We start from the raw sequence: 16,785 nt of genomic DNA, 5'->3' as shown, positions 1-16,785 counted from the left end.
CCTCCACTGCCAGATGTGGGGAGACAAAACAAGCAACACCTTAAGAGAGTTTTATTTCTGAAAATAAATTAATTTTTGTAAATAAAATGTTTAAAAATAAAAATGAAACTAAAGTTACCTGTATATATAGTTGTTGAAAATGGGGAGATAGCTTTAGGGAGAAAAGGATCATTGGGGTGCAGCCTGGTCACCCAGACATGCCCAAGAAGCACAGCAGTATAAATAGGAGGCTGACAGCCCCCGGCCAGTGGTGCCCTCTGCCAGCCCAGAACAGGAAGTGGATGTGTCCTAACAGGAAACAGATGTGATGCAGTCCTTAGTTCTTCAAGAATTGGGCTTCCATGGATCAGGAAGTGAAGCCACTGAGGACGAGAAGTGGAAGAGTAGCCCCAGACAGACAGGCCAACGAGGGGAGCCAATGAGCTTCAGCAGGAAGAAGGAAGCCTGTCTGCTTAGAAAGGCAGGATCTTCATACAGGGAATGAGGTAGAGACAGGAAGGCAGCCCCGGCCGTCCAAAATTACAAAAAGGAGAAGGTCTTGGGGAGAGCCTAGGAAGGGGACCAACTGTCCTCTCCCTATAGAGTGACAGGTGAAGCCTCTTTGGAGAGGTGCATTTTTCCAACCAGGAAGTGGACACCCAGTACCACTAGATGGGTAACCCATGGAATGGTATTCACGGAGACTGACCCAGACCTGGAAGGCAGGCCAGAGGACCTGGGCCAGAAGGCCCTGAAATAAGGAATTGAGGCCTGGCTCCCAGGAAATATTCCCAGACATGGCACCCAAGCCCCATCTGCTAGACAAGGTTTATCTCTTTTTCTAGCCCACAAGCAAGGCAGAAAAGAGGCCATTGTGAAAGAGGAAGTGCTGCAGCCTCTAACAGGAAGTCCTACCCCTCTATGCTGGGTACTTGGCCTTGAGCAAAGCCAAGTCCCTCACAGCTCGGTCTGTCCAGTGGCCATATTCCCGGGTCACCACGTAGCCTAGACATTTCCTCTCGAAGGCCGAGGCCCCAAAGGTGACAAGCCCTAGAGTATCCTCTTCTGGGGGCATTGGCAGCCCCAGGGCTGTCATGATGGCGGCCATGTTGCCCAGCAGGCCTTGGGCCCTGAGTCTTGCAGTCCCGAGCTGAGCCAGCAGGATGGGACTGCCAGGGTTCAGGTCGCTCTGGTCGTCCCTCACGAGCTGGAGGTGCTGGGTCAAGGCCAGGAAGGCCCCCTGGGCAAGGCTCAGCCTTTCCCCATCATCTAGGGTGCGCCAGGTCTTGAAGAAGGCAGTGGCAGGAGGCAGGCTGCTGAGCTGGAGCTCAGGGGCTGAGAAGCCAGGGTCACTAAAGGGGCTACCCTGGTACTGGAGCTGCAGGAGGGACAGAGAGAGACAGGAGTGAGGGGACCAGAGCGGTGCCTGCCCACTGAGACTGAATTCATGCCTGCCCACTGAGACTGGCTTCTTCCCAGGAGTCGTCATTTGCTGCGTCTCAGGGAGCTGCTGGGATGTCCTGACACAGGGCAAGGGCCCTAGGAGGCTCAGGTGTGTCATCCTCTGCATGCTAGCTGTGCAACGTGGAGTCACAAGCTTCAGAAAGTCCCACCTGGCAGTGTTAATATGAAGATTATAGGAAATAATATATATAAAGCCCTTAGCAGGCCGGGCACAGTGGCTCACAGCTGTAATCCCGGCATTTTGGGAGGCCGAGGTGGGCAGATCACTTCAGCTCAGGAGTTCGAGACCAGCCTGGTTAACATGCCAAAACCCTGTCTTTACTAAAAATACAAAAATTAGCCAGCTGTGGCGGTGCATGCCTGCTGGGCCAGCTACTCGGGAGGCTGAGGCACGAGAATCGCTTGAACCCAGGAGGCAGAGGTTGCAGTGACCTGAGATTGTACCACTGCACTCCAGCCTGGACGACAGAGTGAAACTCTAAAAGAAAAAAAGCACTTAGCACAGTCTATACAATACAGTATCTGATATACAATAAGGTATGATAAGCCATCATTAATTAATAATATATTCATATTAATATCAATCAATGAACACTATGATTACATTATTTACTGTAATATTTTTTTTCTTTTATTATTTATTTATTTATTTTGACACAGAGTTTTACTCTTGTTGCCCAGGCTGGAATGCAATGGCACGATCTTGGCTTACCACAACCTCTGCCTCCCAAGTTCAAGCGATTCTCCTGCCTCAGCCCCCCAAGTAGCTGTGATTACAGGCACATGCCACACCACACCTGGCTAATTTTGTATTTTTAGTAGAGACCGGGTTTTACTATGTTGGTCAGGCTGGTCTCAAACTCCTGACCTCAGGTGACACACCTGTTTCAGCCTCCCAAAGTGCTGGGATTACAGGCACGAGCCACCATGCCCTGCCTACTGTAATATTTTAAACCAAGTATATTATCAACAATGTAGTTACAGCCTGGTAATCTTTTTTATTTATGGCATTTAGTTATGTTTGTTTATTTTATTTTATTTTATTTGTTTCCCGAGATGGAGTCTTGCTCTCTCACCCAGGCTGGAGTGCAATGGTGTGATCTTGGCTCACCACAACCTCCGCCTCCTGGGTTCAAGCAATTCTCCTGCCTCAGCCTCCCGAGTTGCTGGGATTACAGGTGTGCGCCACCACACCTGGCTAATTTTTATATTTTTAGTAGAGATGGAGTTTCACCATGTTGGCCAGGCTGGTCTCGAACTCCTTACCTCAAGTGGTCCACCCTCCTCAGCCTCCCAAATTGCTGGGATTATAGGTGTAAGCCACCGTGCCTGGCCTGTTAATTTTATTACAATCATTAATAAATACTTGTTAATATTATTACATTTAATTGAGAACCTTCCCCATCAAAGTTTTTATTTCCACAAAGTAAGATCACCAGAATCTTTTTTTTTTTTCCCCTCTGGGACAGGGTCTCATTCTGTCACCCCGGCTAGAATGCAGTGGTGCATTCTGGCCTCACTGCAACCTCTGCCTCTCAGGTTCAAGAGATTCTTTTGCCTCAGCCTCTTGAGTAGCTGGGACTAACGGCATGTGCCATCACACCTGGCTAATTTTTGTATTTTTAGTGGAGAGGGGGTTTTGCCATGTTGGCCAGGCTGGTCTCGAACTACTGACCTCAGGTGATCTTCCCACCTCAGCCTTCCAAAGTGCTGGGATTATAGGTGTGAACCACAGCCCCTGGCCCTGGGACCTTAGCGCACACTGATAGATGTCCTAACTGGCAGATTGCCTGGTCCCACACTCCCATTTTACAAGTGGAAAAACTGAGGCTCAGGGTGCCCAAGGCTGTCCAGGGAATAGTGACAACTGTAGGACCAGAAACTAAGTCAAAAGGTTCAGAACTTCACAGGGGCCAGAAATCTAGCCCAGGGAAAGAGCTCCAGATGTCAGGGGCTCCAGGGCCATGCAGATCGTGTAAGTTGCGAAGAAGGCAGGACTACAATGCCAGGTGGGAGTTTTGACCAACAGTATCCCTGTGCCTGCTACGGAGAGGCATTCCACTCATATTCAAGCTTTGAACAGGAGATGTATGGGCCAAACAAAACAACAGCTGTGGGTCAGACTCAGACAGCAGGCTTCCAGCTTTAACTTCCAGACAGTGTGGGAGGCCATGGAAGGGGGAGGAAATTCCACAGACCTGGTTTCAGATCCTGGCACTGCCAGTTATTAGCTCTGTGACCTCGAGCAAATTATTACCCCCCTCTAAGACTCAGTTTCTTCATCTGTAAAATGGATTATAATTCCACCTCCTAGAACTGTTTGAAAAGTCAGTAAGAAAATGGGGGTAAAGGACAGGCACAGTGGCTCATGTCTGTAATCCCAGCACATTGGGAGGCTGAGGCAGGTGGATCAATTGAGGCCAGGAGTTCAAGACCAGCCTGGCCAACATGGTGAAACCCTGTCTCTACTGAAAATAACAAAAATTAGCCAGGCATGGTGACATGCACCTGTAATCCTAGCTACTCAGGAGGCTGAGGGACAGGAATCACTTGAACCCGGGATGTGGACGTTGCAGTGAGCCGAGATCACACCACTGCACTCCAGCCTGGGTGACAGACATTGGGGATAGAGTTCCAAGCAGGCATGGGCCCAGGTAATCACACAGCATGAATGGTGGGGAATTAAACGTGGCTGTGTAAAGCCCTTCTCTCTCGGTGTGTCCTTTGAACCCTGTCACAGTCCTGGGAGGTCAGCAAAGGCACGCTCAGCATCTCATTTTACAGATGAGGAAGCTGAGACCAAGAGAGGAAGAATGACTTGCCTAAGGTCACCCAGGCACTAGTGACATGAGTGGCAAGAGTGTGTGTGGCTCTAGTGAACACTAGAGTGTTACAGGCATCCCTGTCCCCTTGGGCCATGGAGGAGTCTTCTTCTGGACTTGTTCTGCTCACCCTACCCATGGTAGGGCCAGGGAGGCAGCATCCCTCTCCCCTTGTCCCCTGCTCATGCCCCTTGTCACTCACGTAAGTCTGCAGCAGCATTGATGTGTTCTTCTGCATGTAGAGGGCCAGGCTATAGGCTTGACTGATGGACTCAGCCAGGGAGATGGGGGCTGCTGAGCTGAGGGGTGGCAACAGCAGGGTCAGCAGGCAGAGGTGGGCTGGCGGAGGAAGTCAGAGGTCAGCACTGTGGCCCCGACCCTGCCTCTGATTCATTCATTCATCTCCACAACTCAGGAAAAGGTCCCATCCCTTGTGGGCTACAGCGATCTTGCATATCCAAGTCAGTGACAAACCCTCCTGCAGGTAGATTATCCCGGCCCAGAACACTCTGAACTCCAGGCTCATTGATTCAGCTACTTGACATTTTCACTTGAATATTACTAAGCATCTCAAATCCAAAATATCCAGGATTTAATTCTTGAATATTCCCCCCAAGCCCCTCCTCTCCCAGGCTCCCCTGTCTCAGGTAAAGGCATTTCCATTCTTCCAATTGTTCAGGCCAAAGTCATGGTGTGCTCTTTGATGCTTCATTTTTTTCTTACTCTGCACACCCAGTCCCACAGGAAATCCTGCTAGCTCTGTGCTTTAAAGGCAGCCAACGCAAGTGTGACTTTTTTCCTTCTTTCAGAGATGGTGTCTTGCTCTGTCACCCAGGCTGGAATACAGGGGTGTGATCATAACTCACTGCAGCCTCGAATTCCTGGGAGCAGGTGATCCTCCCACCTTAGCCTCCCAAGTAGCTGGGACTACAGACCCACACCACCACACTCAGTTAATTTTTTAAATTTTATGTAGAGACAGGATCTCGCTATGTTGCCCAGACTGGTCTCCAACTCCCGGCCTCAAGCAATCCTCCTGCCTCGGCCTCCCAGAGTGCTGGGATTACAGGTGTGAGCCACTCCACCTGGCTGCATGCTTATCTTAAATGTAAATAGATGCTGCCAAATTGTCCTTTCAAAGATCAGGTCCAAGCCGAGTGCAGTAGCTCATGCCTATAATCCCAATACTTTGAGAGGCCGAGGTGGGCGGACCACAAGGTCAGGAGTTTGAGACCAGCCTGGCCAATATGGTGAAACCCTGTCTCTACTAAAAATACAAAAAAATTAGCCGGGCGTGGTGGCAGGTGCCTGTAATCTCAGCTACTTGGAAGGCTGAGGCAGGAGAATTGCTTGAACCTGGGAGGCAGAGGTTGCAGTGAGCTGAGATCAAGCCACTGCACTCCAGCCTGGGCAACACAGCGAGACTCCGTCTCAAAAAAAAAAAAAAAAAAAAAAAAAAAAGGCCGGGCACGGTGGCTTATGCCTGTAATCCCAGCACTTTGGGAGTGCAAGGCAGGCAGATCACGAGGTCAGGAGTTCGAGACTAGCCTTGCCCATATGGTGAAACCCCATCTCTACTTTGAAATGCAAAATTAGCTGGGCGTGATGGTGTACACCTGTAATCCCAGCTACTCAGGATGCTGAGGCAGGAGAATCGCTTGAACCCAGGAGGCAGAGGTTGCAGTANAAAAAAAAAAAAAAAAAAAGGCCGGGCACGGTGGCTTATGCCTGTAATCCCAGCACTTTGGGAGTGCAAGGCAGGCAGATCACGAGGTCAGGAGTTCGAGACTAGCCTTGCCCATATGGTGAAACCCCATCTCTACTTTGAAATGCAAAATTAGCTGGGCGTGATGGTGTACACCTGTAATCCCAGCTACTCAGGATGCTGAGGCAGGAGAATCGCTTGAACCCAGGAGGCAGAGGTTGCAGTAACCTGAGATCGTACCACTGCACTCCAGCCTGGGCAGTAGAGTGAGACTTCGTCTCAAAAAAATAAAAAAAAGATCTGGTCCAGTCTATGTTCCCACCAACAGTGTGAGGCTCAGAGAGGAGAAGAATAACCTAAGGTCACCACCCAGGAGCAACGGAGATGAGAGACAAACCTAGGGCAGCCTCCTTCATCCCCGTTTCCACATTCCTGAGTTCCCAGAGTTCAGGAGCAACTCAGAGAAGCCTGAGAGGGAAGACCATTTCACTCATTCATTTGACGAACTTCAGGCTTGCAGCGGTTCACACCTGCAATCCCAGCACTTTGGGAGGCCGAGGCAGGTGGATCACTTGAGGTCAGGAGTTCGAGATCAGCCTGGCCAACATGGTGAAACCCTGTCTCTACTACCAAAAGAAAAATTAGCCAGCTTTGGTGGTGGGCACCTGTAATCCCACCTACTCGGGAGGCTGAGGCAGGAGAATCACTTGAACCCAGGAGGTTGCAGTGAGCCGAGATCGTGCCACTGTACACCAGCCTGGGCAATGGAACAAAAACTCCATCTCAAAAAAAAAAAAAAAAGAATTAGCATAACCTGGTGTCGTGCACCTGTGGTCCCAGCTATTCAGGAGGCTGAGGCAGGAGGATTGCTTGAGCCCTGGAGTTTAAGGCTACAATGAGCAAAGATTCTGCCACTGCACTCCAGCCTGGGCCACAGAGCAAGACCCTGTCTGAAAAAACAAACAAACCAACAAAAAAAGTCACAGTTAGATCACTGCACCACTTTCTGTCACACTATCTTTACAGTTTTCTTATTACTAATAAGACACATGTATTGTGTGTCTGCAGAATGAAATTTCCATGAGGCCATGGATTTTTGTGTTCGTTCACTGCTGTCTCACCAGATGCTTCAAACGGTACCTAGCACATGAGAGGCATTCAATAAATATTTGTCAAATTAATGATGAAGGAAGCCTTGATATGGGAGGATTTGGAGGGAGGATCAGCAGGTGCAAAGAGAGCTGGACACCTGAGTCAGAAAGAGGAGGGGCTCTGTGGGTCCCCCGCTCCTGTGTCTCTGGGGCCTGGCGCCCCTGCCCCTCACTCACCCAGTGGACAGCTCATGCTCTCTCCTCGGCTTCCTCCTCTTTGCAGCCTCTGGGTCTTTCAGGACACCTGTCCTTCTGCCCCTCAGGTGTCTTTATACCTGGGGCTGAGCCCCAGGGCAGCCCAAGAGGGAGGGAGGAAGTCACAACCTAGGGAGAGGGGCAGGAGCAGGCAGGTCCCTGGCAAAGAATGACAGACAGACCTGGCTACCAGTCAGGACAGGGAGCGTGTGGGAGAACCCAGAAGGGGTACATACATTCCACACGGTGAGGCCTGGGACTAGGCCACAGAAGCCCCAGAGGCAGGAAACGGGTAGGAAAGGGGACACAGATGGGACCCCCAGGCGCCTCCAGGTCCCAAACTCGACCCTAAACCCTGGTGGCTAGGGGGGAGGGGGCAAGGGCGTGATGAGGATTATCCAGGGACAAAGGGGCCACCCCACTCCCTGCTGTTCTGCACGTCCTGGGATCCAGTTTCCCAGAGGAGGCCTCCCCCTGCTCCGCCCCACAGGGACCCAGGCGCTCAACCCGGGCTCCCAAGGAGTTTGGAAAAAGGACAGCGGGGTGGTGTGTGAGCAACATCATCATCCACACCCAGGTGCACCCTTAGGCACAGGAACAGTCACACGTCTACACACGCATTGGCATGTGGGCACACACAGGCATGGGCATACACTTTCATGCGCTCATTCATTCAGGGCTTATGGGCCCTGTTTGTACACCAGTCCCTGTTTTAAGTGCTGGGGATGGAGCATGGAACAAGACAAACAAAAATCCCTGCCCTCGTGGAAGTGACACTTTAGTAGGCATGGCCACTTATATGTGGGATCATGCCAGGCCTACACACATCACACACACAGTGCCAGACACATGCATGCACACAGGAGAGCCCATACTGCATCCCTGGGGGCCCAGCCAGAGGCACCTGCACAGAGCGGACGTGGGGCACGCACCTCATGCCCACAGATGCACGCAGAGGTGGGGACCAGGGATCATGGGACCTGGCCACATCTCAGCCTCTGATACACTAGGAGATCTCATCCCTTTGCCCAGGCACAACACATTTGGACTTACACACACACACCTGAGACCCTGTCCCTTGGGGAAGCCTTGCAGCAGAGGGGCAGGGTCAGAGAGGTAGACGCTGGGTTCTGGTCTTTCTCCAGTGCTTCCACAATCTCTCCATCGTGGAGCCAATGTTCAGTTCTCATCCCCTGCCCACCCCCTGAGTCAGGCAGTGATCGGTCAGACTCCCACCCTAGCAGGCTGTAATCCTGCTCCACCCTAGTTTTCCTGGTCAGGTGGTGACCTGGAGGCAGAGGGGCCCACACGGTCACTCAAGAGGTGTTTTATTTTTATTTTTCTATTTTTTTATTTTTGAGACAGAGTCTCACTCTGTCGCCCAGGCTGGAGTGCAGTGGCATGATCTCAGCTCACTGCAACCTCTGCTTCGCCTCCCAGGTTCAAGCGATTCTCCTGCCTCAGCCTCCTGAGTAGCTGGGATTACAGGCAAGTGCCACCATGCCCAGCTAACTTGTATATTTTTAGTAGAGATGGGGTTTTGCCATGTTGGTCAGGCTGGTCTCGAACTCCTGACCTCATGATCCACCCGCCTGAGGCTCCCAAAGTGCTGGGATTACAGACATGAGCCACTGTGCCTGGCCAACAGGTGTTTTTCTAAGAGACAGGGTCGGCCGGGCGTGGTGGCTCACACCTGTAATCTCAGAAATTTGGGAGGCTGAAGCGGGTGGATCACTTGAGGTCAGGAGTTTGAGACCAGCCTGGCCGACATGGTGAAACCCTGTCTCTATTAAAAATACAAAAATATTAGCCGAGTGTGGTGGCGGGCACCTGTAATCCCAGCTACTAGGGAGGCTGAGGCAGGAGAATTGCTTGAACCTGGGAGGCGGAGATTGCAGTGAGCTGAGATCGCACCACTGTACTCCAGCCTGGGTGACAGAGCGAGACTACATCTCAAAAAAAAAAAAAAAAAAAGAGAGAGAGAGAGAGAGAGAGACAGGGTCTTGCTCTGTTCCCCAGGCTGGAGTGCAGTGGCATCATCATAACTCACTGTAGCCTCCACCTCCCAGGCTCAAGTGATCCTCCCACCTTGGCCTTTCAAAATGTTAGAATTACAGGTGTGAGCCACTGCACCTGACCCCAGTAGGTATTAACAGAGCACCTACTGTGTGCCAGCACCAGGGTGAATAGTAAGGCAGGTAAGGTCCCTGCCTCACAGGCACACAGTCCAGTGGGGGAGACCAGCACGAAACATGTGAATTAACAAACAGCAAGGTTTCCTAAAGTGACATGGTGCTGAGAAGAAGCCCAGACAGGTTGATGTGATGAGCTGGATGTTGGGAAGACTTAGATACGGAGCCTGAGGCTCAGAAAGGGGCAGCTACTTACCTGGAGTCACACAACAGAGGCTAGATTCCTGTGCCCAGCTTGGGGCTGGCTGTGGGGTTCCAGAACTGAACTGTGAGCTGAAGGAGGGAGGAGGTTGAAGGAAAAGATGGATTCTGAGGTGAGGGGTCTTAAACAGGCTCTCCAAGGTTGGGGGCTGCCAGGGCTGGCCGGCAGGGCCTGTGCCAGGCAGTTGGTGATGTCAGGGGATTATAGGAGGCCCATTGAGTGGGTGCACCGAGGCATGGGCTGTGCCATGGTAGTGGAGCAGGTGGAAGAGGAGGGAGAGGAGGGGAGAATGAGGCGGATACTTGATCTGGTACTATTCACAGGTGAACGGTGTACATGGGGCAGGCCTCAACTGGGAGGGTAGGCTAATCCTGCCAGAGCCCACCACCACTCGCCTCTCTCTGGGGCTTCCCTCCCTTTCTCTGTCTCTGCCCCCCACCCCAGGTGTTTTTTTGTTTTTTGTTTTTATTTTTGAGACGGAGTCTCATTCTGTCGCCCAGGCTGGAGTGCAGTGGGGCGGTCTTGGCTCACTGCAACCTCCACCTCCCGGGTTCACACCATTCTCCTGCCTCAGCCTCCCGAGTAGCTGGGATTACAGGCGCCCACCACCACGCCCGGCTAATTTTTGTATTTTTAGTAGAGGGTTTCACCATGTTGGCCAGGCTGGTCACAGACTCCTAACCTCAGGTGATCCAGCTGCCTCGGCCTCCTAAAGTGTTGGGGTTACAGGTGTGAGCCACCGCGCCCGGCCCCTCTAAGGTGTTTCTTCACATCTGGAGGAATTAGCCTCACCCCAGGCCCAGCTCTGTTGTCCAAGGCATCTGTCTAGACAGAAGTCAGAGGTCAGCAACTCGCCTCCCTCTACCCCCATTGTGTCCCACCCTGCAGGCCAACTTGTCTCTATCTTTGTTTTGGTCACACTAGAAGCTGAATTCTTGGGAATCCCAGCAATTTAGGAGGCAGTGGGCTTCCGTTCAAGCCCTGCCTTTGTTCTTTTTTTTTTTTTTTCAGAAGGAGTCTCACTGTCGCTCAGGCTGGAGTGCAGTGGCGTGATCTCAGCTCACTGCAAGCTCCGCCTCCCAGGTTCAAGAGATTCTCATGCCTCAACCTCCCGAGTAGTGGGGATTACAGGCATGAGAGAACACGCCCGGCTAATTTCTACATTTTTAGTAGAGACCAGGTTTCACCATCTTGGCCAGGCTAGTCTGGAACTCCTGGGCTTAAGTGACCCACCTGCCTTGACCTCCCAAAGTGCTGAGATTGCAGGTGTGAGCCACCATGCCCAGCCCAGTCGCTATTAATTTTTAACATTTTCTTCACTCTTTCCCTACACCCAGATTTTTCTTCATTATATTCTACTTTTAATTTACTAGTATTCATAACATGTATAGTATATTCCATTCTGTACCTCCGACTTTTTAAAGTATTTAATCTTAGATTGATATTTAAATATTTTCAATGGTAGCCAACAACCATTTAATATTTATTTATTTATACATTTTATGTTTAGAGATGAGGTCTCTTTATGTTCCCTAGGCTGGAATGCAGTGGCTCAGTCGTGGCTCACTGCAGCTTTGACCTTCCAGGCTCAATCTCCCACCCCAGCCTCCCGAGTAGCCGGTACTACAGGCAGGCACCACCCTACCTGATTGATTTTTTTTCTAAATTTTGCCAGCAGAAACCCAGCTATTGGCCTCCTGTGGTGGCTCATGCCTATAATCCCAGCACTTCCAGAGGCTGAAAATCACTTGAGCCCAGGAGGTTGAGGCTGCATTGAACTATGACTGCACCACTTCACACCAGCCTGGGCAAGAGAGCAAGACCCTGTCTAAAAAAAGAAAATAAACCCAAACCCAGCCATCAATGCCATCCATTCCCCCAGGATCACTGGCCAGTGAAGTCTGCTAACATGTTCCTCGGCCACCTGAAGCCACACACACAGCTGGACACTTCACTTCTGGAGTTTTCAGTAACCAGATCCATTGCAACTTGGGGAGCTTGGCTTTTAGTGATTGCTGATCCCAAGGCTGACCCTGAGCTTCTCACAGAGGCATTTTCCATTCACTCGCCCACCTTGGTCAGTGTCAATCAGACTCCTCTGTTCTATATGGATGTTGCCATCCCACGTAACAAGAGTTCAATTATTGGGTGCCTTGCAGTGGGTGGTATCCCATAAAAAGCCTCCATCCGGCGGCACTAACTTCCCCTGGGAACCACAGGAAGCTGTGCTTGTGATAAGGGCTGTCCACAAGTTTTCCAGTTCTTCTCCTTCCAAGCATGTGGCAAGAGTCGGCTTCTCTAACCCCTTTAATTAGTTACGGCTATCTCTGTATTATTTTTAGACAGGGTCTCGCTCTGTCGCCCAGGCTGGAGTGCAGTGGCTCGATCATGGTTCACTGCAGCCCGGACCTCCTGGGCTCAAGCGATCCTCCCACCTCAGCCTCCCGAGTAGCTAGGACTACAGATGTGTGCCACAACCCCGGCTAATTTTTGTATTCTTTTACAGAGACAGAGCCTTGCCAAGTTGCCCACGCTGGCCTTGGGCTCCTGGGTTTGCCCAACTCGGCCTCCCAAAGTGTTGGGATTATGTGCGTGAGCCACCTTGCCTGGCCAGGGTTAGCTGTTTGACTGGTCAATAAAATATGAGCTGAACTGACATGTGTCACTTCTAGGCAGAAGCTATAAAAGCCTTCTTTTTCTTCTTCTTTTTTGTTTTTTTGAGATGGAGTTTCACTCTTGTTGCCCAGGCCGGAGCGCAGTGGCGCGATTTTGGCTCACTGCAACCTCTGCCTTCCCAGTTCAAGTGATTCTCCTGCCTCAGCTTCCCGAGTAGCTGGGATTACAGGCATGCGCCACCATGCCTGACTAATTTTGTATTTTTAGTAGAGACGGGGTTTCTCCATGTTGGTCAGGCTGGTCTCAAACTCCCGACCCCAGGTAATCTGCCTACCTTGGCCTCCCAAAGTGCTAGGATTACAGGTGTTAGCCACCGCACCCGCCCCTTTTTTTTTGAGACCAAGTCAAGACCGAGTCTCGCTCTGTTGTCCAGGCTGGAGTGTAGTGGCATTGTCTCGACTCACTGCAGTCTCTGCCTCCCAGGTTCAAGCAATTCTCGTGCCTCAGCCTCCTGAGTAGCTGGGACTACAGGTGCACGCCACCACGCTCGGCTAATTTTGTATTTTAGTAGAGACGGGGTTTCACCATGTTGGCCAGGCTGGTCTTGAACTCCTGGCCTCAAGTGATCCACCCACCTTGGCCTCCCAAAGTGTTGGGATTACAGGTGTCAGCCACCATGCCCGGCCTTTTCTTCATTTTCTTTTTCTTTTTTTAAATACTATCCACGGTCCTGAACTAGATTTCAGGATTTTTCAGGAGAAGCTGGAAATCCATTTTGCCTGAGAAATATAGTATTGTTGCTATGCCAAACTACATGCACACAAGACTGGATTTGCTCCGTTTGTGAATGTTGTAGTAGTTCTGAGCATGAGTTCCGGAGTCTGGGGTTTGAATTCTGGCGGTACCACTCATCCGTTCTGCACAGTTGAGGGTCCCAGTTTCCTCTTCTCTAAAATGGAATTCAACCTCATAAGATTTGTTTTTTTTTTTTTTTTTGAGATGGAGTCTCGCTGTCGATAGCTCACTGCAGGCTCAATCTCCTGGCCTCAAGCAATCCTTGCCCCTCAGCCTCCCAAGTAGCTGGGACTACACGTCCAGCTAATTTTTGTATTTTTGTAAAGATGGGGCCTCGCTATGTTGCCTTGGCTGGTCTTCAACTCCTAGTCTCAAGTTATCCTCTCACCTTGGCCTCCCCAAGTGTTGGGATTATAGGTGTGAGCCACTGCAACTGGCCAGGACAGTGACATATTTATTTATTTATTTGTTTATTTGAGACGGAATCTTGCTCTGTCGCCCATGATGGAGTGCAGTGGCACAATCTCAGCTCACTGCAACCTCCGCCTCCCAGGTTCAAGCAATTCTCCTGCCTCAGCCTCTTAAGTAGTTGGGATTACAGGCACATGCCACCATGCCCGGCTAATTTTTGTACTTTTAGGAGAGACAGGGTTTCACCATACTGGCCATTCCTGATCTCAAACTCCTGACCTCATGATCCGCCCACCTAGGCCTCCCAAAGTGCTGGGATTGACAGTGGCATTTAAATAGAGACCTTTTAGAAAGGTGAGAGAGTAGAACAATAAATAATAAATACATAAATAGAGACCTGAAGGATGAATAGTGAACTGGGTGGAGAAGTGAGATGGACGTGGGGAGGATAGCCCTCAAGCAGAGGGAACAGGGTAGAAATCAATCATGCAACACCAAATTCAAGCAGTGAGGATAGAGGGGACAGCCAATCCTCTAGGGAGGGCAAGGGATTTCCTGACTGATAAAGCCTGAGATGCAAAGGAGCCTCCCATCCAGCCTTGGGCGTCTCTGCCAAGTTGAGACTTCACAGGACACTGGCCAGTCATTGACATCCCTGATAGAAAAACCACCACCATCAAGTCCTTGCTGGGGCTGGTCTGCCAAACACAGGAGAAAGAGGGAAGGGGAGAGGGCTGTCTTGGGGTCAGAAGTGAGCAGGTTTTCCAGGGGAGGAGGAAGATTGAGAAGGGGGTTATGGCTGCTGGCTCACCCTATAATCCCAACACTTAGGGAGGCCAAGGCGGGAGGAACACTTGTGGCCAGGAGTTCAAGACCAGCCTGGGCAACATATCAAGATTTCGTCTGAACAAAAAAAAATTATAGTTTAAAAATTAGCTGGGTGTGGTGGCGTGTGCCTGAAGTCCCAGGTATTCACAAGGCTGAGGCAGGAGGCTCGCTTAAGCCCAGGAGGTCGAGGCTGCAGCAAACTGGTCCTGCTACTACACTCCAACCCAAGCGACACAGCAAGACCTTAAAACACACAAAAAAACAAAAAACGGCAGAGAGATGAGAAGCCTTTCCATTTGCATAGGCAGTTGAAGTGTCTAGGCCTCCAAGGCTGACTGGAAATCAGGCAGGGGATGAGGCTGGACAGCTGCAGCGCCTGCAACTCCACGTTGCGGAAATCGTGTTTGTAGTACCCCAGTCGAACGGAGATTGAGCGCCCCCTGGGAGCAGTGCTCGGTAACAGACGCTGGAGGACCCCGGTGAGGAGGGGCTGGGATCGGTTCAAGCTGGGAGGAGCCTGCCCATCAGTTTTCTTCTCACAGAAGCTAACTCCGTCCGGCATCATGGATTCCTGGGCTCTCAGAAGGGCTGGGCAAGAAGGGACCTTAGAAAGGGATCTACCACCGCGTGCCCCGTGCCAGAGTTGGGCACTCTGGTGACAAGAATATTGGTTTGTTTAACGCTCCCAATTGTGCTTCGAGGTGGGGATCATTATCCCTATTGTCCCCATTTTGCAGATGAGAAAAAGCAAGGTTTGGTGGCTTCCCGGGGCGGGGCGGGGATTCGCTGTGACTCCAGGTCCTTTTCCCCGGAGCCCGCACGCCTTGTAAGACACTGGTTCCCGGAGGTCTGAGGAGCAGGAATCGAGTGGCAGGCGTCCAGGCTTTCTAGGGTACAAGAGTGTAAATGCACGCTCGACGAGAACCACGCCCCCCTGGTCGACAAGACTGATGGATTCCTGCTGCCTTCCTTTAAGGGCCCTCCCCTGAAACGCGAAGTCCGCACCCCATGGGGAGGCGGACATTCTTTATTCCTGGATCGCCCGACGTCTTTCTCCCCCACCCTCACTGATCCCCACTGGTGAAATAAATCCTCCCCCTCCACGCGCGAGTGAAAGCTTGGGACTACATTTCCCGCCAGGCTGTTCAGAGATGGGCGGCGGGGAGAGGAGAAAAGAGTCTTTCCGTATCCGTCCGCTCGCAATTTGGCGTGTCCGCCGGGATTCACATTTCAACAGCGACGTACTTTCTCTGTTGCGCTCGGCAGGGAACTACATTTCCCAGCAGGCACTGGCGCAGAGGTCGAGGGGTGAGGTCGCCATCTTTATCGTAGTTCTCTCCCTTATTTCCGCAGGGAAGAGGCTAGGCGCCTGGACTACACATCCCGTGTCACCGTCGCCCCAGCCCTGCAGCCGCCATCTTTGCCGGTGGCCCCGCCCCATCCCCTTCCATTGTCTCGACTAGAGATGATAGACGGGAGCCGGGAGACTGCAACTCCCGTCAGGCCGTGCGCCACTGGTTGGGGGGATTTCGAGACCACAGGCGGGCGAGGTGCCCAAGGTGGTGAAAAGCGGAGACCGGGAGAGGCTAGGTGGCCTGCCATCTTTATGGTAGTCTCCTCGTCCTCCTGGTTCCGCCATTCTGAAGGAACACTGGAAGGCTAGAAAACTACTAATCCCATCGCACCTCGTAAGATCGACTACTAGTCAGGTGTAGGTCCCTCTTCCGCCATCTTGCTTGTAGTCCTCGTTCCTTTTCACCTTTCCATTGTTCCTGACGAGTAGAAATGGCAGCGGGAAGGCAGCAGATGGACTGCGACTCCCGTCAGGTATCACACACGCGGAGGGTTGTGGACAGGAGGGCGTGTGAGTGCCTGGGAAGGAGGTCGGGTCGGGGGAGAAGGCCATCTTGTTTGTAGTCATCGTTCCTGCTCCTTCTCGATGTTCTGCAACTGGGAGCCTCGGGGCAACGGGACTCTAACTCCCGGCATCCTCGGCTCCCGGCTGGGCACGCCCTCCACCATCCTGTTTGTAGTTCCCGCTGCCCCCAGCGTCCCATTGTTTCCCCGTAGTATCAGTGGCTGCCGGACTACAACTCCCGTCGAGCCCTGCGCGCGCTCATCCTAGAAAGTGGAGGTGGTGGAGGAAGGAGGGGGAAGGGGGCGGGGTTCCTCTGGGAGAAGGAGGGAGTAAAGAGGAGGAGGAGGAGGAGGAGGGAAGGAGGAGGGAGGGGAGGGGAAAAGAGAGGAGGAAGGAGGAAGGAGCTGAGGAGGGATGAGAGAGGCGGCCAGGGCCCCGGGCCGTAGCAGCGCGGGGCTGGGGGACCAGGGGGGTTAAGACACCCCAACTACCCCTTCCCCTTTCCCTCTCCCCTCTATCCTTTCCTTCCACCCTCCCGCTTGAGGAGGGGATTTATTCAAATTTTAT

The 16,785-nt window shown here is 51.9% G+C and overlaps 1 protein-coding gene across 1 annotated transcript; it reads right to left on the bottom strand.

The window, feature by feature from the left end:
- Positions 1–898: 898 nt before the first annotated feature.
- On the bottom strand, positions 899–7,314 carry CTF1 (cardiotrophin 1). The gene is made up of 3 exons (XM_017867517.1): positions 7,299–7,314; positions 4,468–4,604; positions 899–1,357 (listed from the first exon to the last, which is right to left on the bottom strand). Exons 1-3 carry the CDS (start codon positions 7,312–7,314, stop codon positions 899–901), a joined length of 612 nt encoding a protein of 203 aa, XP_017723006.1.
- Positions 7,315–16,785: the final 9,471 nt, after the last annotated feature.

The sequence above is a fragment of the Rhinopithecus bieti genome, unplaced genomic scaffold (genome assembly GCF_001698545.2).
Source record: "Rhinopithecus bieti isolate Rb0 unplaced genomic scaffold, ASM169854v2 scaffold_63, whole genome shotgun sequence".
In the NCBI taxonomy this organism is placed as follows: Eukaryota; Metazoa; Chordata; class Mammalia; order Primates; family Cercopithecidae; genus Rhinopithecus; species Rhinopithecus bieti.
Note: the sequence above shows the minus strand (reverse complement) of the source record. Positions and strands in the feature narration are given on the sequence as shown.